The 25,757-nt window shown below is 38.0% G+C and overlaps 1 protein-coding gene across 3 annotated transcripts in view; it reads right to left on the bottom strand.

Annotated features, from left to right (window-relative positions):
- LOC141401101 (band 7 protein AGAP004871-like) overlaps positions 1-25,757 on the bottom strand; it is an 85,653-nt gene that overhangs the window by 42,575 nt on the left and 17,321 nt on the right. For all 3 annotated transcript variants that reach the window (XM_073980942.1, XM_073980941.1, XM_073980943.1), the window contains exon 2: positions 15,539-15,642. In XM_073980942.1, the coding sequence (XP_073837043.1) occupies positions 15,539-15,599 (61 nt within the window). In that variant the 5' untranslated portion in view covers positions 15,600-15,642. The remainder of the gene's footprint in view (positions 1-15,538; positions 15,643-25,757) is intronic.

The raw sequence follows: 25,757 nt of genomic DNA, 5'->3' as shown, positions 1-25,757 counted from the left end.
ATGCTGGCCGTATAGGGTTTTTACAGTTTTCGGGACGTTTTCTCAAGAAGTATGGACTTGCCAATGAAAAAACTTGTACCATCGTAATAGGAGTCTTGAGTGCAACCTGTTGCAAGACAAGTACAAAAGTATAAGTCGTCTTTGCCGACAGAGATACACCCTCAGCCTATGTGAATTTAAACTTTCATCTACGGGCAGATCGAATGTAAACTGCACTAAGAAACAAATGCTGATCTTTTGTGGAGGAGGTACCCTAAGGAGAGGATCGTTATGGGCCATTTTAGAATTTAAACTATATTTGTACAAAATATAAAGGGATCTAAAGTTTGCACCAAATTGAATGTCTCGTTCAAGAGATATCATGCATACCATTTTAGTGTTACTTTTTAAATATTGGGGGGGAAGTACCGGAAGTTGTGGACCGGTACTGCCCATCTTCGAACTGAAACTAAGTTTGAACAAAATATGACGAAGGCCAAAGTCCTACAAATATGGTGCCAAAGGAGTTTTTACACCTTTCGGCCTGTTTTCTCAAAAATTATGGGTTTGCCCATAAAAAAAACGTTTACCGTTGTATAGGAGGCAGCGAATGCAAATTGCTTCAACAAAAAATCAAAGTGATTCGAGAGCAGGTGTTAAAGTGAACTTATCCGAAATTTTGTATGGGAGGTACCCGAAGGAGTGAACAAATATATTCCAGATTCGAACCTGAGAGAAGTCTCCGTTGTCCCATACGGGATGTCGTGGAACAATGATTTGTTTGTTGTTCGAACCTGATCTATATCTGGTAGATATATTTGGATGTGTAAAGTATGGACTAAATCGGTCACTCCCTTCAAGATTTCTTGGGCGCACAACTTCTCCAAACATTTTTGAACTTTTGTGACGATTTTTAGGTTATTGCCGAATCATGGGCGCTATGAACCTTATATTATATATTTGAATACTGGACTATATAGCAGACACCCTAAGCATATTCGGTATGCCATATGGAGATCCTATGACTTCCCGATTACGTGATGTTTTATATATTTTTTTTTAATATATATTCACCATAATTATTTTAAAAACTCTTTGGATCGAGCGTACAACATCTCCATGATATATTAGTGTCGAAAAATCTACAAAAAAAATATTTGTTTGTATCCGCAAATAACGAAATTCTGAATAAAACTCGTAAAAAACGATTTTGAGCTATATCTCAAGAACAAGAGCTGATGTAGAAAAACCGAGACCGGATTTGAAAATAACTCGCCGATTACAGTTAGGAACGAAAAAAATTCGGTTGAAACATTAGTTTTTTTCAATTTTGTTGAGCAGTGTAATTCTTGAGTGCTTCGTAAATCTATATACGAGTATATAAAAGAGCTCAGTGAGTGAGTGAGTGAGTGAGTTAGTGACTGGCATATCATCGCCCAGACGAAACCGCTGAAGCTAGAATCTTGAAATTTTGGGTGTGGGTTGCTGTTGGTGTGTAAGCGTGAGATAAGGCTGGGTTTTTGGAAATTCGAACTAGAAGGGTACGAAAAGTACTAAAAGGTACTAAATATGGTACCCTTTGTATTAGACAAACGGGAAGAGCTAGAATTCTGAAATTTGGAATGAGGGTAACTGATGGAGAGTTAGAAAGATGTACCAAAGGGGTTTGGGAAATTCGACCTCTAAGTGAACTAAAAGTTACCAAATTTAGTAGCAATTGTATATTTTGATCGGGTGTAGCTAGAATCTTGGAATTTGGTATGGAAAACAAGGTTGGAAAGTGTTGTTTAAAAACGGAAATGGTTTGGGGAATACGCACTCGTACAAAAAGTACTAAATGGTACTAAATTTGGTACAATTTGGATTTGGGGAATGGATAGAGCTGGAAACCTGAAATTTAGAATGAGGGTCACTGATGGCGAGTTAGAAAGATGTAACAAAGGGTTTTGGGAAATACGACCTATAAGTGTACTAAAAGTTACCACATTTAGTACCAATTGTATATTTTGATCGGGTATAGCTAGGATCTGGGAATTTTGTATGGAAATGAAGGTTGTGAAGTGGTGTTTATATAAGGAAATGGTTTGTGAAATTCGTACTCATGCGTACGAAAAGTACTAAATGGTACTAAATTTAGTACAATTTGGATTTGGGTGAAAGGATAGAGCTGGAAATCTGAAATTTGGAATTAAGATTACTGACGGAGTATAGGATTGAGATATAGGAGTAGGTTTGGAAATTCGTACTTATGTGTACGAAAAGTACTAAATTTAGTACAACTTGGATTTGGATGAACGGATAGAGCTAGAAACCTGAAATTTGGAATTAAGATTACTGACGGAGTATAGGATTGCGATATGTGGGTTGTTTTCGAAATTTGTCCTTATGTGTACGACAATTTCTAAATGGTACTAAATTTTGTACAACTTGGATTTGGGTGAACGGATAGAACTGGAAACTTGAAATTTCGAAATAAGATAACTGTAGATTTAGTACTTATGTTTAATAAAAGTACTAAATGGTACTAACTAGGCATTTACACACAGACAGTTTTGGCAAGACAATAGCAAAGTTACAAACCATTCTCACCAATACATTCATACTCTTCTCTATACATATTTAAAAATTTATAAATGTATTTGTGAAAAAGGTTTGTGTTTTTGCTATTGTCTTGCCAACACTGGCATTTGTAAACGCCGGGTAAATTTGGTACAATTTGGATTTGGTTGAACGAATAGAGCAGGAACCCAGCAATTTTGTACTTAGTTCGTACTAAATATGGTACCCATGGTATTAGGCAAACGGGCAGAGCTATAATTCTGAAATTTGGAACGAGGGTCACTGATGGAGAGTTAGAGAGAGAACCCTTTGGTATGGTTTTTGGAAATTCCACCTATAAGTGTACGAAAAGCACAGCAATTTACTTAATTTGGTACCAATTGTATATTTTGAGCGGATATAGCTACAATCTTCAAATTTGGTATGGGATTCAAGGTTGGGAAGTGGTGTTGATATAAGGAAATGATTTTGGAAGTTCGTACTTATGTGTACGAGAAGTAATAAATGGTAGTAAATTTGGTACAATTTGGTTTTGGGTGAAGGGATAGAGCTGAAAACCTGAAATTTGGAATTTAGATTACAGCCGAAGTGAAATATGGGGGTAGTTTTGGAAATTCATACTTATGTGTACAAAAAGTATTTAATGGTAATAAATTTAGAAAAATTTGGATTTGGGTAGACCTGGAAACCTGGAATTTGGAACTAAGATTACTGAAGGAGTGAAGGACTGAGGTAATTTTGGAAATTCCTGGGTACGAAAAGCACTAAATGGTACTAAATTTGGTAGAAATTGGATTTGGGTGAACGGATAGAGCTGGAATCCTGAAATTACGATTACTTTTGGAGTGTAGTTTTTGAAATTCGTACTTATGGGTACGGAAAGTACTAAATTTGGTACAATGGTACTAAATTTGGTACAATATAAATTAAGGTGAACGGACAGAGCTGGAATCCCGAAATTTGGAATTAAGATTACTTATGGAGTGAAGGATTGTGGTAATTTCGGAAGTTCGTACTTATGGGTACGGAAAGTACTAAATGGTACTAAGTTTGGTACATTTTGGATTTGGGTGAACAGATAGAGCTGGAATCCTGAAATTTATAATTAAGATTACATATGGAGTGTAGGATTGAGGTAGTTTTGGAAATTCGTACTTATGGGTACGGAATGTACTAAATGGTATAAAATTTGATTCAATTTATATTTGGGTGAACGGATATAGCAGGGATCCTGAAATTTCAGGTTAAGGTTATTGTTGGTGTGTATGGTTAAGGAAGTTTTTGAAATTCGTACTTATGGGTACGGAAAGTACTAAATGGTACTAAATTTGGTAGAATTTAGATTTGTGTGAACGGATAGAGCTGGAATCCTGGAATTTGGAACTAAGATTGCTGTTCGTACTTATGGTTACTAAATGGTGCTAAATTTGGTCCAATTTAGTTTTGGGTGGACGGATAGGGTGGAATCTTGAAATTTGGAATTACTGTTGAAGATAGTTATTGAAATTCGTACTTTCATACGAAAAGTATTAATGGTATTATGAATAGAGATAGAATTCGAAAATTTGGTATTATAGACCCTGTTGATGCGTAGGGTTGAGATATGGATGTGGTTGTGGATATACGTACAATAAGTGTACGAAAATTACTAAATGGCACAGAATTTGATTCAAATTACTCATTAACTAAAGGGGTAGAGCTGAAATTGTGAAATTCGGTATTAGTATATATTAGTATAGTTGGCGTTTAGAGTGGAGATAAAGCGGAAGAAATTCGAACTTATGTATATGAAAAATACTAAATCGCTGTTGGGATATAGTTTTGGATATTAGGAAGTAATTTTTGAAATTAATACATATTATAAGTACTAAATTTGGTACCAGTTTGGTGTTGCATGAATGGATATAGGTGGAATTTCTAATTGTTGTATGAGGGTTTGTGTCGTACAATACGTGTACTAGAAGTATTAAAAAATACTAAATATTGAAGCACTGGTATTGAGTGAATCGGTAATTGAAATTTGTTATGAGAATCACTGCTGAGATTGTATCAGAATGTTTATTAAAATCCGCCTTTAAATGTATGAAAGGTTTCTGCATGTAATACCATTGACATTGGGTGCACAAGTAGAGCTAAAACTGAAAAATTAGAGCTAAGATCCTGAATTGTAAAAATTGTATTGAATAGTGTACTATTGTTTTAATGTTAACACGAATTCGGTTTCTAAATAATGTAAGTCAAACAAAATTTGTTTTTTATTGTTGTTGTATTCTGAACGTTATAGTAAGATCATTTAAAAGGGTAGATCTATGCGGCTAATGTTTTACAAGAAGGTTTTTACACATAAAAAGGCCTAAAATAAAATGTCACAAAAAAATGGGGATAAAAATATGGATAAAATTTTCAAAATACCCATACCGTTCTAATAAAACATTGACTGGAATTTAAAATGTAGGCCGCTGTTGAAGTGTAGAGATGCGTTAAGGTCTTTTTTAAAATTATTCCTTTTCCGCATACGAAGTAGCGGGCATTTTGCTAGTACTTTGATATTTCAAATTATTAAACTACGTATTTAAATCTAGAAAGCAAAAAGAATTTCTATAATTGTGAAACAACATTACTCATACATATCCATTTAACAAATGTCATGCAGTTTATAATTGAGTTTGTTACTTTTAAACGTAATAACACAATTTCTGCATATTGCATTTCCTCGTCCATAACTGTTCATGTTTTTGCTGTAATAACAGGGTATTTTGACACAAATTGCTAAAAATAAGTATTCAACAATTTTCCAAGAGACATTATCAAAGGGTTTAATTTTAGACTTTAGCCATTTAAAAGTGAATATAAAAGTCAATGGAAAAGTTAGTTTAGTTTCACCACCATAAAATATGGAATGACGTGTCTAAAGTTCTTCCAACGTACATTTGTATGTGAGTATGTATGTCGTGGTGGTCATGAATATTTAATTTGAATATTATTTTAAAATGACCCACAACGATTAGAGACATTAATTTTCTGAGGAAAATCCCACAGGTGACTTTCAAGTTAAAAGTTGAACTTTTCAAATGAAATGGAAAATTTCTCAAATGTAAATGTGGTTTTGCAAATAAAATGTTTTGTATGTATGTCATGTAGAGATGTCGAACGATATTAGTTTGAAAAAAAAAATTTAATATTGTTATTTTTTATAATTTATATTATCAATGGATGTGTTGTAGGTTTCGGCAAAAGAGCAAGCAATTAATTATTCTATAATTACTATGTTTCTGAACCTACAAGAATACACTGTAACTTTTTTACCATATTTTTCCTTAATAAATTTGAAAAATTTTGCATATTGTTGTGTACGGGAACACACGTAGGTTGAATATTTTATTATTACATTTTTAGAGAATTATGCGATATGTAATGTTAACATAATCAATAGCTTTCAAAGCCAAAGTCACAATATAAGACAAAATCTCTTGAATAGCGTTATCTTTAGCTTCAAACTTTATTTCGGCATTCAGAATCATCATCACTATAGAGAAAAAAATTGTGTATGTAAGAATATTGTGTGTGTAATAAGAAGCAGTTGTAATTTACTATGTATATTTCTTTTTGAAATTTTTCATTCATGTGTTTAGCTAACAAAGTTTCAAATTTAATGTGTTTATCCGTTGTAATTTAAAACTGTAGAATTATATGAATTTTTAATTTGTACTTCTTCAATTGCTTTACAAATTTAAGTAATTATTGACTTTTGACTTGACCTTTATAATAAAGAACTGGGTAAATAGGTGCGTATGACGAATATTCGTGTTCAAAAAATTACAAGTCATACGCCACCCAGGCAAAATATGATCAAATTCAATTTCCTCTAGCCAAAAATTAAATTTGTATAAGAAAAGTTACTCCTTTAAGTTACCTTGGAAATAAATTTGAAAATTATTTAGACACTCGTTCAGATTAAGGCATCAGCCATCTTACTTACTTACTTAGATGGCCCATTACAGAACATTTGTTCCATAGGCCGAACTAACGAAAGATCTCCAATTCTCTCTATTTGTTGCTTCGCACTCAGGAATACCGCGCCTTTTCATCTCATCATCCACTTGTTTGCGCCATCTATTCCTTGGTCTGCCAATTCTGCATGCACCTCGCCGATATAGCTCGTGGTTCACGCGACGTCGGTATTCACCGTCAACGCAGATTGGTCCGTAAATCTTTCGAAGAATTTTTCTCTCAAACACACCAAGCACTGTCATGTCTGCTTTCGCAAGTACCCAGGCTTCGGAGCCATACATCAGCACGGATAGTATCAGTGTTTTGTAGAGCGTTATTTTTGTTTGACGAGATGTGGCTTAGTTTTTAAACTGCTTACTTAAAACAAAGTAGCATCTGTTGGCCAATATAATTCTTTTTTTATTTCACAACTGATGTCGTTTGTTGTGTTTACGGAGGTGCCGAGGTAGACGAAGTCTTTTACTACCTCAATATTATAGGAACCAACTTCCACAGTCGGCTCGAGCTCAATGGACGCAATACCCGTCGACACCATCAACTTGGTCTTCTCACCGTTTACCGCCAGACCCACTTTAGCAGATTCCCCTTCGACCTTTATAAAGGTATCATGATGTCTATATCATCAGTATAAGCAAGTAACATGTGACTATTGGTGTAAATTGTGCCACTTATTTTGACGTTTGCCTCTCGTATAACCTTTTCCAGCAGGATGTTGAAGAGATCACACGAAAGGCTGTCTCTTTGTCTGAAACCTCTTTTGGTACCAAACTTTTCGGAGAGGTTCTTTCCTATTTTAAATGAGGACCTCGCGTCAGTTAAAGTCATTTTACAAAGCCGGTTGAGCTTTGCGGGGATACCAAATTCAGACATGGCTTGGAATAAATTTGAACGCAGCGGGCTGTCGAAGGCTGCTTTATAATCGACAAAAAGGTGGTAGGTCTTCTCCAGGATTTGCCACAGGGTAAATATCTGGTCAATGGTGGACTTGCCAGGTCTAAAGCCGCATTGGTATGGTCCAATTATCTCGTTGACCATAGGCTTTAGTCGTTCGCACAATATTCCTGACACGATCTTGTAGGCAATAGGGAGTAGACTTATGCCACTATAGTTTGAGCATACAGTCTTATCTCCCTTCTTTTGGACGGGGCACAGGATACTCAGGTTCCAATGGTCGGGTACTCGTTCTTCCTGCCAGATGGTGCTAACTAGCTGATGAATACACCTTATCAGCGTGTCGTCTCCACTTTTGAGCAACTCGGCTGGTAAGCCATCGGCCCCTGCTGCCTTATTATTCTTCAGCCGATTTATTGCTGTCCTTACCTCATCTTGGCTGGGCGGTATACATTCAATACCATCTTCTGGGATTGGGACTGTGGTATCTTCGTCGTCTTCGCTGCTATTGGATACCAACAGATTTGAAAAATGTTCTTTCCATATCCTGAGTACACTATCTGTATCAGTTACTAAATTACCTTGCTGGTCTCTACAGGAGAATTTGCCTGTACCAAAGCCATCAGTTTGATGCTTGACTCTTTAGTAGAATTTTCGGACTTCATTCTGGCTCCTGTACATCTCGATTTTTCACACTCCCGCTTTTCCATCTCTCTCTTTTTCCTGCGGAAAAGACGTTTCTCCTCTCATCTTTTCTCCCTGTATCACTCTCGTGCGCTACGCGTTGCTACGGATTGTATAGTAGCTCTATATGCTGCATTTTTCTCTCTGTTGGCAGCACGACACTGCTGATCATACCATGAATTCCTTGGTGGATGTCTCTGGTATCCAAGTATGGATTTTGCGGCTGTTTGCATGGAGTGGGCAATGCTTTGCCATTGCGCTGATACGTTGTCGGGATGAGGAGTGCTTTGATTAAGCAATTGGTCTAGTTGAGTGGAGTATGCTGTGGCTATCTGTTGTGACTGCAGCTTACCGATGTCTAACTTTCGTTTTGTTTCTGTTCGTACTTTGTTTGCTACGTTTAAGCGGGTGCGTACCTTTGCTGCCACAAGGTAGTGGTCCGAATCAATGTTTGCACCTCGGAACGATCGCACATCCAATACGCTCGATGAATGTCATCCATCTATCACAACATGATCAATTTGATTTCTTGTTTTACTGATCTGGATACAGCCAGGTGCCCTTATAAATAACGAGATGATTAAATCTGGTACAGCTAACTACCATGTTTTTTGCAGCTGCAAAGTGTATCAGCCTCATACCATTATCAGATGTTTCACTGTAGAGACTGAATTTTGCCGACTGTTGGGCCAAAGATATTCTCCTTTCCAATTTTGGCATTAAAATCGCCTAGAATGATTTTAATGTCATGGGCAGGGCAACGGTAATATGTTTCTTCTATGCGTTCGTAAAATATATCTTTGGTCTGTTCCTCCTTTTCTTCAGTGGGAGCATGAGCGCAAATAGAGCTGATGTTGAAGAATTTAGCTTTTATTCGAATTGCAGCAAGTCTCATTCACGGGGGTGAAGCTTGATACCAGATGTTTTAGCCTCCGACTAACTACGAATCCACGACCAAACTCATGCTGTACTTCATTGCAGCTATAACACAGTGCGTCATCTTTAGGTTTTGTTGTGACGCCTTTCCCAATCCATCGTGTTTCCTGTACGGCAGTAATATCGGCCTTGTACTTTTCAAGTACGTCGGCCAATGAGTAAACTGCACCTTCTCTATAAAGAGTGCGAACATTCCAGGTGCAGATTCGCAGATCATGGTCCTTAAAACGTTTGTGGTGTTCGTCAACTTTAGAGGGGTTTGTTTTTCTTTTCTTTCGTTTTTTTTTTTCATAGTAGGCTGTTTTTTCTAGGGGTGGGTCACTAACCCGCTTGAAGATGTTTGTCTTTAAATTTAGAGTTCAGAATTACTGCAACAGTACGTACTTACTTCGTTGGTCTTATGCAGGACATTTGTTCTAAGAAACGATTTCAATACATCTCATTTGTTGTTTTATTTCTCCAATTTGGAATACCGAGCATTTCGATCTAAGATTCCACTTGTTTACTCTTTCGAAGCCTTGGCCTTCCAGTTCCCGTATTTACACGCCTATTTAGCGGGTTCATCATCACTCATTCTTAGCCAGTGCAATCGTAGTATTTCGATACGTTTAACTATACTGATAATGTTGAATAGCACATACCGCTCGTCGACGCGTATAGGCTCGTAGATCTTTCTAACATTTTTTTCTCTCAAACATTTCTGAGGCAAAAAGAAATTTTTAAAGTCAATGATTTAAACTAAAGAATAACGGAATTCTATTCTAAGCACTTTCAAACATCCAAAACCAAAAAATTACAATCCGGCAGGAAAAGACCAGAGTCGGACCAGGCCGAATCTATGATACCCAACACCACTAAATTGGATGAAAATATATATGGGAGCTACATATAAATCTGAACTGATTATAACAAGTAAAAATATATCAGTCGGTTTTGGCGACAGAGATATACCCTCAGCATATGGGAATTGAAAATTTCATCTACAGACAGATCGAATGTATTTAAGGTCTTTTCAGAATTTTCTGATTAAAGTTCAAAAGTATTACGGAGGAGATACTTTGAGGAATGGACCGACATAGTCCATTATGGAAGTGGATCTTGTTGTGGTAGTCATATCTTCTCCATAGATATTGCGCACACTGGTCATTTCAGTGGGTCGTCGTATAAATTCGTACCAGTAAGCCAGGAAGCATGGACTTGTCGGAAAACTAAAAATCACTGTAAACAGGACTACAACGAACAGCAACGGTATACATTTCCAGCGGATCTTCGAACCCTTAGGCATAAATGCTGAACTTTTTTGAGGGAGCTACCCCAAATTGGTTTCCCCGTTCAAGATATATCATGCATACTATTTTAGTGAAATTTTTAAATATTGGGGGAAGTACCGGAAATTGTGGACCGGATCTTCGAACTGAAATTAAATTTGGACAAAATATGACGAAGGCCAAATTTTGGACCAATTCGTGCTCTCCAGCCGTTCTCATAGGGATTTTTTACACCATTCGAGCTGTTTTCTCAAGAAGTATAGACCTGCCCCTGATGGAACTTGTACCGTCGTATGGGGGCAGTGATAACAAGATGTTACAACAAAAATCAAAGCGATTCGGGAGCAGGTCCTAAACTGAACTTTTCAGAAATTTTGTGTGTGAGGTACCCGAAGGAGTGGTCAAAAATAGTCCATATTCGTCCAAATATAGTCCATATAAGAAGTCTCACGATATGTAAAGTTTGGTCCATAATTTACATATCGTGAGACTTCTTCACTCTTTCGGGTACCTCCCACACAATATTTCCGAAAAGTTCAGTTTAGGACCTGCTCTCGAATCGTTTTATACCCTCCACCATAGTATGGAGGGTATCATAAGTTTGTTTTTCTGTTTGTAACACATCGAACTAATCATTTGCTACCATATAAAGTATATATATTCTTGATCAGGATAAAATTCTAAGACGATCTAGCCATTTCCGTCTGTCGCAAAAATTAAGCTGGAGCACTATATTTTTGAACCCGAGTGTCTTTTTTCCATAGACAGGTCGGTATTTTGGGGAATTTAGCCACATTTTTTGACCGAACTACTTGTAATTTCACGTTTGGAGTTGGTAGTGGTCACAAAATATCTCCACCAAACACCGTCAACATAGGTCCATGTTTTGGTATAGCCCCCATGTAACGTTACCTCCCGATTTTCGGTATTTTGCTGATTTTAACTACACTTTTTGACCAAACTACCTGCAATTGAATATTTGAGGTTCCCAGTGACCGAAAAACATCTTCACCAAAAACCGTCAACATAGGTCCATGTTTTGGTATAGCCCCATATAACGGTACCTTCCGATTTTCGGTATGTTGAGGATAATAGCTACAATTTTTGACCAAACTACCTGCAGTTGAACATTTGAGGTTCCCAGTGACCGCAAAACATGTCCACCAAAAACCGTCAACATAGGTCCATATTTTGGTATAGCCCTTATATAACGGTACCTCTCGATCTTCGGTATTTTGAGGATTTTAGCTACAATTTTTGACCGAACTACCTGTAAGTTGAGATTCCTAGTAATCACAAAACATCTCCACCTAAAACTGTCAACATAGGTCCATGTTTTCTTATAGCCCCGAGTAAAGTTACCTCCCGGTTTTCGGTATTTTGCAGATTTTAGCTACAATTTTCGACCGAACTATTTGTAAGTCGAAATTTAAGGTTCCCAGTGGTCACACAACATCTCCACCGAAAACTGTCAACATAGGTCCATGTTTTAGTATTGCCCCCATATAACGGTACCTCCCGATTTTCGGTTTTTTGGATTTTAGCTACAATTTTTCCCAAGAATCTGCAATTCGAAATTTGAGGTTCCTAGTGGTCACGAAACTTCTGTTTTTGCTTATTTAGGTATCCGCGGTAACAAAATATCTCCGCCTAAAATTGTGGACAGGAAAGAAAATAATCATTCCGTCTTAGCTCAGAATATTATATGGTGGAGGGTATAAAAAGTTCGGCCCGGCCAAACTTAACCCTTTTTTAAATGGTTTTATTTAGCTCACCCCGTTTGTTTTATTATTTATTCTTGGGTCAAATTTAGTAATTCAAATTTGACCCTCTTCCTGTCAACCGATTAATCTGAAATTTTGTATACACTTTGGATTTTGGTGACAATACAATTATGTTTATTCATTATCATTATAAATTCAAGATGGCCGCCGCTACAAAATGGCGGATAACGTAGGTTTTATCAATCCCATCAATATGGGTATCAAATGAAAGGGCTCAACAAGCAGAATACAATATACTATAAAAAAATTGAAATCCAAGATGGCGGCCGCTACAAAATGGCGGATAACGTAGGTTTTATCAATCCCATCAATATGGGTATCAAATGAAAGGGCTCAACAAGCAGAATACAATATACTATAAAAAAATTGAAATCCAAGATGGCGGCCGCTACAAAATGGCGGATAACTTAGGTTTTATCAATCCCATCAATATGGGTATCAAATGAAAGTGCTCAACTAGTAGAATACAATGTACTATATAAAATTAAAATCCAAGATGGCGGCCTCTACAAAATGGCGGATAACTTAGGTTTTATCAATCCCATCAACATGGGTATCAAATGAAAGGTCTCTACAAGTAGAATACAATTTACTATGCAAAATTGAAATCTAAGATGGCCGCCGCTACCAAATGGCTGATAACAATTTTTTATCAATCCCAGCAATATGGGTATCAAATAAAAGGGCTTGACAAGAAGAATACAGTGCACTATACAACCTCAATATTTAAGATGGGCGCAGCCACTAAATGGCGTATAATTAAGATTTAAATTTAGAAATTGAATCTGTAATTTAGGTATCTGATTAATCCAGCCTGAATCCACCACCCAAGTCAAGATTTTTTATCGTGTTGAGGACTGTGTGGCGTTAGGGTGGCTAAAATGATGCGTCGTTAGCGGTACACTACCCAAGTTAAGGTGAAAGGTTAAAACGCGCCGAAAACTGTATGACATTAGGGTGGATACAAATTATATGTCGTTAGCGTTTTCCCCTCAAGACTCAGGCGCATCTTGTTGTACATATGTAGCCTTCCCCCTTTATTGGACCTCTGGGGGGTCGAACGTTTAAATGTCCATTACTCGTGGGAACCCGTGGTAAAAAATATATAAAAAGATACAAGCACAAATAAAACAGAAACTGCAACACAACGTAAACGAAGGCTTCAAAAAGCGACAGAAAAGTATAAAGCAAAACGAGCTAAAGAAAGTGAAGGTGATAGAAATAGTCGATTACAGAAACGACGGGAACAATTAGCATCAAAAACACCTGAGCGATATGAGGCCAGGTTAAAAAAGCAACGTCAGCGATATACACAAATGACGGCGTCAGAAACGCCTGAAGAATATGAAGCCAGGTTAACAAAGCAACGTGAGCGATACACACAGATGATAGCGTCAGAAACGCCTGAAGAATATGAAGCCAGGTTAACAAAACAACGGGAGCGATACACACAGATGTGTGTTGCCTTTAATACTATCATGGGCTTCTACAATACATAAAATGCAGGCCAGCACTGTGGATCACGCAGTCGTATACTTAGGCGCGAAACTGTTTGAAGAAGGTCCAGCCTACGTGGCTCTTAGTAGAGTAAGATTTTCGCAGGAACTACGTATAGAGGAGTTGGCCTGCAATAAACTAACGGGCAAGAAACCTTGCAATAATGAAGCACTAAATGAATAAAACAGAATGCGAAATAAAAACTAGAAAATAAAATATGTAAAAAACTTTTTAAGTTAAACGTTTTATGTTAAACATACATTGCAATGTTTAAGATAAATGTACTAAAAACCAAAAAATAATAAAATAGATACAGTCGTGGGAATTATAAACATATGCATAGACTAGACTAAAATAAAACCGTGGGGCACGCCAATTGTCTACAATCGTTGATTAAAATGTTTGTTTTGTAATGTTACACTATAATTAGGCAGTTGTTCAACCGACAACGATGGACGTGTGATAAGTAGGGCTAGAATGTGGAAACAAGCTAGCAAGCTCAATTATAAGCGAGTTTTAGGGCTTCATAGTGGTGAGCGAGTAGTACTTTGTCGATTAAAGACAAACTACGAGCAGTGAAACGATTCCTCGCCAACGCCTCGTCCAACGATAAACTAGTAGAAACATCTCTTTTATTTACATGGAGTGTATAACTATTGGAATTTCCATGAGCAAGAAAATAGTAAGTAACTTCCTCACCGTCTGCGGGCCAACTGCCTAACGACGAATTAAACGATTCTTCTATCGCGCATTAAGTCGATAATTTGTAGACAATTGACGTGCCCCACGGTTTTATTTTAGCCTAGTCTATGCATATGTTTATAATTCCCACGACTGTATCTATTTATTATTTTTTGGTTTTTAGTACATTTATCTTAAACATTGCAATGTATGTTTAACATAAAACCGTTTAACTTAAAACTTTTTTTACCTATTTTTATTTATTTTTTTTTTTGTCATACATTTTTCAAAAAAATATTTTTTTAATCGGTTTGTGTGTGAACTTTTTTGGTATTTCAATGGAATAAACGTTATTTTAGTGATAATTAGACCAAAGTTCACGCATCCGTGCAACAGGAAATCATTCTTGAGAAAAAAACTTTGAAAAGTCATAACCCTTGTGTATGTACCCTCGTTATCATAAATGCTGAGGGTATAATAATTAAAAATAGCAATTCCAACCTATCTTATTCATCCGATAACTGTTATTTATTGCGAAAATAGTGTCCTTTGCAATCTGGTGCGGTTTGCCATCGTGGAGCAACGCTATGAATGCCCGGATTGGATTCCCAGGCCAGACAACATCACATTTTCAGCAGTGTCAAAACTACCTACTACTACTAATGAGTATTTCAGTCATATAAAATGTATCTTCAAGTGGTGTCTTATAAACGCCATTACAACTCATCTATACAAATTAGGTTCCATACATTGAGATGCAATGATTGATAGGAAAAAAGTCTCCTTTGTACGTTCTGGGATGTTCATGACAACATATCATATACATACATATAATATTTTTATCTATATTTGTTGATAAATTAATTATTTTTTAAATAATTATAAATCCGTCAGAGGTTGAGAATATATTCTTGATGAAAAAAGTCAAATTATATTTTTCACTTTTTTTTTTGAAAATTTTAAAATTTCCCCATGCTTTAAAAATTATGTCTTTCTTTAAAATTAAAACAAATAATTTACTTACTTATTCTTCGTACTAATTAGTCCATATTAATTGAAAATCCATAACAACAGCATTGATCCATTACATAACATCCAATTGACAAGGCAGCAAGCAGCAGGTCACAGATTAACAGGAACACCCACATAAAATATTCAAAATTGACAAAACAAAAGGGAAGAAATAAAGTTAATGAAAACATATGCCGTCAATTAAGGTAAGACATCCTTTGTTCATCCTTTATTCACTTACTTCGTAACATACGTTCTCGATATTCATCGTCACGCTGTAAGGCAATGCCGGCACCATTTGAAATTGTTGAAATTGGTAAAGGTGTTTCCATTGTAACGCTCTAATAAAGAAAGAAACACACATGGAAATGAAAAGTGAGAGATTGAGAACAGGAGGAGAAATAAACCAAACATTTTGCGTCCCCAAATCATGTCAGTGACAAAACACAAATCTACATAAATACATACAAATGTCTCAAAAAAACATTAACAAGACAAAACGCGCGCCACAACAGACTGCGGAAAATCTAACTAATTTACATAACATCCCACAAAACGACTTAATATGTGAATGACTTATTTAGACAGATTGTCTGTTAAATTGAGAACACACACACAACTGGAAGGATTCAGTTTGTTTAATCACAAATTTTATTAGACAAACGTTTGGGTAAAGGTATATTGTTCTCGTATATAAAAGCGAAAACATTTTTTGGACTTTTGTGGGCGAGTAGACTGATAAAGCCCATCTTCGAACTAGAACAAAGTTCGGAAGAATTATTACAATTTACAAAGTTCGAAAAAATCGGTTACTCTCTCAGACAGTTGTGATAGATGGCCAGACATGGCTTTGATCTTTACTTATGTGGAAACTATTATTTGTATGAGGTAAACCTTGGATTGTATTAAAGTTTATATACCGTACCCTCCTTAGCCATAAGATTGAGGGTATAAAGGCTATAAGTCCCAAACGAAGTAAACTAAAATTATTACTTGATTACTGAACAGTAACACAGGCCTTCAGAACACATTTTACTTCACAAAATTCTAGAGAATTCTTCTCTGTCGAATGTCGCAAGTGACCATAAACAAAACAAGTAAGAACGGCGTACAGTGGTTCGGAAATCGATTTTCCTGGCCAAAATCCCATTTTAGTCGTCACCGATTGTTACTTTCCATATAAAATTCGATAGTAATAATATTGAAACTAAGGCAACCAAAAAATCATTTCAAAATATTGGAAGGTGTTTTTTTCTCAATTTTGGAAAATACGTCATTTTTACAAATTTCTGATGAAAGGTATACCTATTTCTCGGAAACTATATCAAAAATTGTGATTATTATTTTTTGTTATGTGTTTTTATACCCTCGGCACTTATGCTACGAGGGTATATAAACTTTCAAACGGATAAAACATGTCTCATCGAAATAATGGTTTTAGATCCCAAGTATTTTTGGACGAAATCTGTTTCAGAAAATTTGGAGTCGATTTAGCAATGTCCGTTCGTCTGTCTGGCTGGAGCGCACGATAACTCTCGAACAGATGAACCGATTCGGTTTAAATTTTGGCTTTCGTAATATTTTACCCAAACTTAGTTCAAGTTCGGAAATGGGCTATATCGGTCCACTCCTACCGGTACCTCCCCCACAAAAGTTCGAAAATGTTCGGAAAATTTGTGCGCACGATAACTCTTGAAGGGAGTAACCGATTTGATCCATACTTTGCCCATCGTGAAATGTGTAACAGACTTAAATAAGGTTTCAATCGGTCCACTCCATCGGCTACCTCCCACACAAAATTTCGGAAAAGTTAAATTTAGGGCCATCTCTCGAATCGCTTTGATTTTTGTTTTAACAACTTGTATTCACTGCCCTCCATACAACGGTACAATTTTCATCAGGGGCAAGTCCATACTTCCTGAGAAAATAGCCTGAAAGTTGCAAAAAAAACCCCGAGCGCGAGATAACTCTCGAACGGATCTGCCGATTCGGTCCAAAATTTGGCCTTAGTAATATTTTGTTTAAGTTTGAAGATAAGCCATATCGGTCCACTCGTTCAGGTACCTCCCCCACCAAAGTTCAAAAATGTTCGGAAAAATTGTTCGTACGGTAACTCTTGAAGGGAGTGGTCGAATTGGTCTATACTTTATACATCCTAATATATCTACCAGATAAAGATCAGGTTTAAATATGGTCTATATTTGTCCACTCCATCCGGTACCTCCCACACAAAATTCCGGATAAGTTCACTTTAAGACCTGATATCGAATCACTTTGATTTTTGTTGAAGCAACTTGCATGTCCATACTTCTTGAGCAAACAGCCCGTAGAGTGTAAAAACCCCCTATGTCACCATATGTTGTGGCTGGAGATCCACTTCCATAAAGGTCAATGTCGATCCATTCCTTTTAGTATCTCCTCCGCAAAACTTTTGATCTTTAATCCTAATCAACATTTTTGTCGGTTCAAACGCCCAAAATTTTTAAAACGCCCTAAATACATACGTATTTTGGGACAAATTGTTTCAATATACACATGCTGAGATTATATCTCTGTCGGCAAAGCCGACTGATACTTTTTTACTTGTTGTTATGTCTTTTTATACCCTCACATTTATGCTAACGAGGGTATATACACTTTTATACGGATAAAACGAGTCTCATCGAAATAATGGTTTTAGACGCCAAGTATGTTTGAACGAAATCCGTTTCAGACAATTTGGAGCCGATTTAGCAATACCCGTTCGTCTGCTTGACTGTCTTTCTGGCTGAAGCGCACGAGAACTCATGAACGGATTAACCGGTTAGGTCCAAAATTTGTCCTTCGCAATATTTTGTCCGAACTTAGTTTAAGTTCGAAGATGGGCCATGTCGGCCCACTCCTTTAGGTACCTCCCCCACAAAAGTTCAAGTTTTTTCGTAAAATGTATGCGCACGGTGACCCTCGAAGGGACTAACCGATTTGGTCCATACTTTGCACATCGTAATATTTCTACCAGACATAGATAAAGTTCGAATATGGACTATATATGTCAACTCCTACGGATACATCAATCCCACGGCAGCGGGTTCTTTCGTACCGGATTGACCCGGAACAACACAAAACCAATGTTCCGGACAGCGGCTGCCACCTCAGTGTGTACATGTTCGTATTTGTTTCGTTTTTCTGTATTGGGAGCAGCATATCCCGGAATGCCTGCTCCGAATTCTATTGGTCCGAGCCGGAACGGAGGAAAACCCAGGACCAATATATCTGTGCTCAGTTTGTCACATCCGCATCTTCACCCACATCCAACCTTCGGTGAGATGCAATAGATGTCAGGAGTGGGTGCATCTAAGGGGTTGCTCTGGACTCGTCCACGTGAGGGACTACGGCAGGGACTATGTTGCTGCATGCTGTGTGAACACAGTCCCCAGTGAGTCGTCGTCGGATTACGAGACTCCCTCGTCGTCTGATTAGAAACTCCCCCGCAGTCCCCTCGACAACAACCGCACACGCAGCTTTTAACACCAGCCGTTGTTGTCCCAATCCCCGAAAATGCAGCCTTTTTGCAATTGAATTGCAATGGACTCCGAGGTAAAATTGAGGAAAAATTGAGGTAAAATTATGAGTCGGAAGAACATCAAGGTCGCGGCGGTGCAGGAAATCAAGCTGAACAACAACCACAGCTTAGAGCATTGTGATGGTTACAATGTTCTGAGGAAAGATCGCACCAGAAGTTGGGGTGGGGGATTGGCTTTCCTATTGCACCAGTCTGTCCAATACAGACCTATCTCGCTTGAGCCTGTCTCTAATGACCCGTACATGGAATGTATGGGGGTAGCAGTCAGGTGTGGATCTGCCGAGATAGAGTTGCTGAATGTATACATCCCGCCGAGAAATAGCTGTATCCCTGATTATAGGCCTGACATTAGCCCGCTCTTGCAAGGTCATAATCGTCTGGTCCTGGGGGATTTTAATGCGCATCATGAGATGTGGCATTCGGCCCTCGGAAACGACCAAAGTGGTACAGCGCTGGCTGAGCAGATTGATAGCTCTACGTTTTGCACGGTCAATGAGGACGCCCCTACCAGAATTAGAGGAGAGTGTCACAGTTCGCCTGACATAACCATCGTGTCACCTGGTGTGACAAATGACGTTACCTGGCAACCCGTCACTTCATTTCCCAGTTTGTCGAGCATCCCGAGAGTGACAGGGCGAAGAGAAGAGTATTACGTCGCATCAGATCTCTTCCTGCCGAGGATGAACCACCACAATTTACAATGGATGATGTTGCCAATGCCATCAGGAACGCTAAATCATCCAAAGCGTTGGGCCCTGATGGAATCTCCATGGTAATGTTGAAGCAGCTGGATGAGCCGGGAGTCGAGTATCTCACCAAAGTCTTCAACTTGTCGCTAGCCACCCTCGTTGTTCCCGAAGTCTGGAAAATGGACAGGGTGGTCCCACTACGGAAGCCAGGCAAGGATGCCAGCAAAAGTGAATCGTACAGACCGAGATCTTACCACCTTTTTCCATTCGAGGAATATGCAGATTTCCCCCACAAAAATGTACAGCCACTCTGTTCACAACATGGACAGCGCAGTTTGGACGTGAGTTGAATGTCGTGGTCGACGGTAGCAGAATTCCGACCACAAACTGCCCTAAAATTTTAGGGGTCACATTCGACACTACATTCACGTCGTGCGCGCACGCCACAGCTATCTGCGACAAGTTGAAAAGTAGGAACAAGGTCCTCAAGTCCCTGGCCGGCAGCACTTGGGGTGCAGATAAAGAAACCTAGTTGGCCACGTATAACGCGATAGGTCGGTCTGTGGTAAACTATGCGGCTCCAGTCTGGTTCCCGAGATTGTGTGATTCGAACTGGAAAAAGATTCAAACTTGCCAGAATGCCGCCCTGAGAACAGCGACAGGGTGCCTCCTCAAATCTTCAGTGGACCATCTACATGAGGAGGCAAAGATTCTTCCTGTAAAGCAACACAATGAGATGCTTTCGTTGCAGTACCTGTTTGGATGTTATCGTGTGAGCCATCCCAATCACCATCTTGTGGGTAGGCCCGGCCCATACAGGGAGATCATGAAGGATATCCATGCTCTAGAGGGAGAGGTCCAACGATACAGGAGAGAACCCCTAGATCAACAAGCATATCAAGCAGGATTGAATAGCATTCAAACGGACGCAGTTGCCAAGGCCTTAAGCAATTATAGTGTGAATAAAGTACTCGGAGTACATCCTCCATCTACCGCAGCTGAGGAGCGTCAGCTGCCACGACAAACCAGAGTAGTTTTGGCTCAACTACGCTCGGGATATTGCAGTCGCCTAAATTCGTATTGGGCGGAAATCGATCGCGCCGTGCAAGACATATGCCCAGTATGCGGCATGGACCCGCACGACACACAACACCTTTTTAACTGCCCCGCCAAACCTACCCATCTAACTCCAGTGGATCTGTGGCTACATCCCATCGAAGCAGCCACTTTTCTATAACTGGAGATAGACCCAGAGCAAGATTGAACAGAGGAACGAACAAATAAACATAACAAAAACACTGTTACAACAACAACGGATACATCCCACACCAAATTTCGAAAAAGTGCAGGTTAGAACCTCCTCCTCAGTTAACATATCGTAATATTTCTTCGAATATTAGATGAAATTCGAAGAAGATGCTTATAGGTCCACTCCCTCCGGTACCTCCTCACAAAAGTTCAAAAATGGTACGCGCGATATCTCATAATCGAAGCAACCGATTTGATCTTAACTTTGGATCTCGAAATATTTTGTCCAAACATAGTTTGTGTTCAGAAGTGGGCCCTATCGGTCCACTCCTTGGGGTACTACCCCCACAAATATTCTACATTTTTGTTTACGTTCGGTCTGCGGATCCTTTGGAAATTTTTACCGAAGGTACTCCTAGTTGCCCTTTTTACAGCGATATTATGTTTTTCGTGAGCAAGTGCATGTTGTCTGATATAATGGTTGAAAAGCTCTAAATTATATTGTGACCAACTGAAATAACTGGTGGACGCGATATCTATCTATCTTCTTCTTCTTCTGTTATCTTTCACTCCCTGTGGAACATAGGTCCTCACCTCACCGCGATATCTATAGAGAGGAATAACTCCCAAAATAAGATCCACTTTCAAAATATACTATGTCGGCCCACTCCTTTAGGTACCTCCCCCGCAAAAGTTTCGAGGTTTAATCCAAATCCATATTTTAGTCATTACCCAATCTAAGAAATTTCGGTAAGATAATGTAGCAAACACCTTCAAAATACCGAAAGTCGTGTGATACCGTTCTATGAGGGCTATATCAAAACGTGGACCTATACTGACAAATTTCTGAGAGGAAAAATTGTGGACCCAAAGAAGACTAAAAGCCAAACTTCAGCCAGTTCGGTTAGATAATGTGACTGAACCTTCAAAAAGCCGAAACTCCGGAGGTACAGTTAAATGTGGGCTATATGTAAACGTGGACCTATACTGACAACTTTCTGGGGGGGGGGGGGTAAGTTTTGTAGCCCTAAGGAAAACTTTTTACCAAATTTAATTCATTTCGGAGAGATAATGTGGCTAAAACCTTCACAATACCGAAAGTCGGGTGGTACCGTACCAAAAAGGTGGACCTATACTCACAAATTTCTGGTAAAAAAGTATCAGTCGGCTTTGCCGATAGAGATATACACTCAGCCTATGTATTTTGAATTGAATTTTTCCCAAAAAACGTATGTAATTAGGGGGCTTTAAAAATTGTTGGCGTTTGAACCGACAAACATGTTGATTAGGATTAAAGATCAAAAGTTTTGCGGAGGAGATACTAAAAGGAATGGATCGACATTGACCATTATGGAAGTGGATCTCCAGCCAGGATTTGCCCCTGAAAACAACTTTTACCATCGTAATTTAGGCAGCGAATGCAAGTTGCTTCAACAAAAATCAAAGTAATTCGATATCAGGTCTTAAAGTGAACTTATCCGAAATATTGTGTGGGAGGTACCGGTTGGAGTGGACAAATATAGTCCATATTTGAACCTGATCTGTATCTGGTAGATATATTAGGATGTGTAAAGTATGGACAAATTCGGCCACTCCCTTCAGGAGTTACCGTACCAACAATTTTTCCGATATATCTCAGAAGGTTGCAAGGATGGGCAGAATGTTTTTACACATTTTCATTTGGAAGATATGTCCAATTAACGGAAAACAGAAGCCAAGGTGGCAATAGGTGGCAATCAAAAGATCTGCTCTACCAAATATTAAGAATTTTGAATTTTTTTATCAAATTTAAATTTTGATTTCTTGATAACGGTACATTGCCCATGTGCAGTTAATGTCAACTTTTTGTACTAAAACGTTATATTTATAGCCCACTCATCAAATCCCCATCCAAAACTTTTAGTATTATCAACAAGTTTTTCAGAAAATGTTATTTTAAATGTCGCCTTATTTTCATATGATTATCGCCTTAGATTATCTGGGAAATATTTTTCATATTTAAAGAGCTATAACTTCATTATGGATGCACATATCGGCAAAATTCTTTCAGATACCTTGTATCGGATGTGTTTACTGTAAGAAAAAAGAAAAAAAAGAGGTTCCTGAAGGAGTGGACCGATATGGCTTATCTTCGAACTTAAACTATGTCTGGACAAAATATTACTATGCCAAAATTTTGGACCGAATCGGCAGGTACGCTCTAGAGTTATCTTGCGCTCCAACCACCTCACACAGTGTCATAGGGGGTTTTTTGCAACTTTCATGCTATTTTCTCAGGAAGTATGGACTTGCCGCAAATAAAACTTGTACCGTCGTATGGGGGGCAGTGAACACAAGTTGTTACAACAAAAATCAAAGCGATTCGAGAACAGGTCATAAACTGAAATTTTCTGAAATTTTGTGTGGGAGCTACCCGAAGAAGTGGACCAATTGAGTCCATATTAAACCGTTATTTAAGTCTGGTACAAATATCACGATGTGCAAAGTATGGACCAAATCGGTTACTCCCTTCGTGCGCACAAGTTTTCCGAACATTTTCAAACTTTTGTGTGGGAGGTACCGGAAGGAGTGGACCGATATAGCCCATCTTCGAACTTAAACTAAGTTTGGGCAAACTATTACGAAAGCCATAATTTGAACCGAATCAGTTCATCCCTTCGAGAGTTATAGTGCGCTCCAGCCAGCCAGACAGATAGACGGACGGGCATTGCTCAATCGACTCCAAATTGTCTGAAACACATTTCGTCCAAACATACTTGGGGTCTAAAACCATTATTTCGATGAGGCACATTTTGCCCGTATGAAAGTGTATATCAAGAATATTGTCAATTATTTCATATTCCATTTCAGAAAAAAGGGATAAATTTTTTTCGCGCTACATCAACGATTTTTGATATGTAGGTTAAGAAAAAAATTCCCAGTAATAATCTGGTCGCGAGCCAATTTTTGGTTGTTGCGGACAAAAGTTATGCCGCTTTTATTTCGCTTTTTAAGAAAGAAAATATTATAAAAACGCTAATTATTTTAATGAGCACAATTGTTACAAAAAAGTTCCCTCGAAGTGACTTCAGCGAGTAGATTGCATAATACTTGCAAAATGTTACACAGAATTCGCGGAATGTACATAAAATTGATAAATTATTGAATATAAGTCAACTTTTTTCAAAATTAAGGCCCATTTAGTGGTCATAAAATTACATAAAAATTTGTTGCGGATCAAAACTTCACGGCGAATCAAATGAGACTACAATCATACAGATTGGTGTTATAATTTCGATGTTACAGACAAAATAAGCACATATTTTGGTCAAAAAAATAATTTTTTGTTTGAAAAAATATTTTTTCACATGCATTATGTAGTAGGAAATATTGTAAAAATCTGTAGAAATACTTCCTTCATTTTGCTTAAATCTCCCAATAAAATAGACGGATTTTGCTTTATTGACATTCATATTATAGCTTTCCCATTAGGGAACGTAATTGGGTTGATGAGGATATATCTCAAAGCTTCTGAAATGGAAATAGAGGTCAAATAACCCATTTTAATTTATATGCATTTTAAAATACGTGTAAATCGCGTAATTATCGAAATCTTTTGTCCGCATGTGATTTTCATGTACAGCAAGACCATATCTTTTAATTTGTATATATTTTTCGAAATATAATTTGGACGCTAAGATGTAGCATCAGCTGCATCTCAGCATTAACAAACCTATAAAACATCGCTAATTTGCGCAAAGTGGATACCATTTTTGTCCGCATCCGATTTCAGTGTCCACCATGAAAATCTACATCGATATATATCTATTTGAAGGCGGTCAATCAAGAACCGTGGATGTAGCATCACACACTATTTTTTGGGATAAAATGAATGTAGCTTCCTTATCAGTGAAGTTTTCAAATCTCTGTTTCCGCTAAAACGAAGACGGTGCACTAGTTTTTTCATTGCAGTGGAAACGATCCGCAGAAAACGCGATAAAATACGCGATATTTTCAAAAACAATTTTAGGTGATTTTTCTACTTTGGAATTTCTCGTAACTCGCGTTTGAGTAGATGGATTTTCACGAGGAATGATTTATTAGATCCGGAACGTAAAAAACTAAAATGTGCAATGGAGTACGAGGTATTCTAGAGACAATTGCAAATATTAGACCCGAAAAATATGATTTTTAGAAAAATGTTCGCATAAAATTTCCGCATTTGGATGCAGATTTCTATGAAGCTGTGCAGACTACATTCACAATATACGTATCAAATAACTCAGAATCGCACGTACTACAATCCTATATATGATTTTTTGAAAAACCTGTTTGCGGAATGAAATTAGAAGAAAATTTCAAAAAACACTGTAAATCTGGCTTCAAAGTGTCAGCATCATTTAATGGTAGAAGCAGTTGAAATTTTGAAAAGTAATGCATAAGTGAGATGATCCTTATTTAGTTTGCTTCTACTTTTACTTTGACGGGAAAATCGAGAGAAGTATGGTTTACTCACAAATCGAGAGAAAACAAAAAAAGACATGGTGGCTTTAACCCATTTTTATACCTTACACCACTATGTGGGGAGGGTATTATAAGTTGGTTTTGGCCAAAAAGTTTGTAACGCATCGAAATAATGGTCGTAGACCCATACTTGTATATACCAAAATGAATGTCTCGACGAGCTGAGTCGATCTGGCTATGTGTGTCCGTCCGTCAGTCCGTCCTTCAGTCCGTCCGTCCGTCTGTCCGTCTGTACATCTACACCTTGTAATCACGCTACAGGTCGCAATTTTGATCGGATCGTCACGAAATTTTGGACGTCCGGAAGGGTCCCGGAGGGGAAGAAGCCTATTGATTTTGGTGATGGTCGGATAATATTTAGGGGTCGGAAAGGGCAAAAAACTTAGGTGGATAAAAAGACAACGTTTTTTTCCAAAGCGAATATCTCAGCTTCTATATGGGGTATACCAAAAGC

The sequence above is a fragment of the Musca autumnalis genome, unplaced genomic scaffold (assembly GCF_047663935.1).
Source record: "Musca autumnalis isolate F117 unplaced genomic scaffold, ASM4766393v1 scaffold_4, whole genome shotgun sequence".
In the NCBI taxonomy this organism is placed as follows: domain Eukaryota; kingdom Metazoa; phylum Arthropoda; class Insecta; order Diptera; family Muscidae; genus Musca; species Musca autumnalis.
Note: the sequence above shows the minus strand (reverse complement) of the source record. Positions and strands in the feature narration are given on the sequence as shown.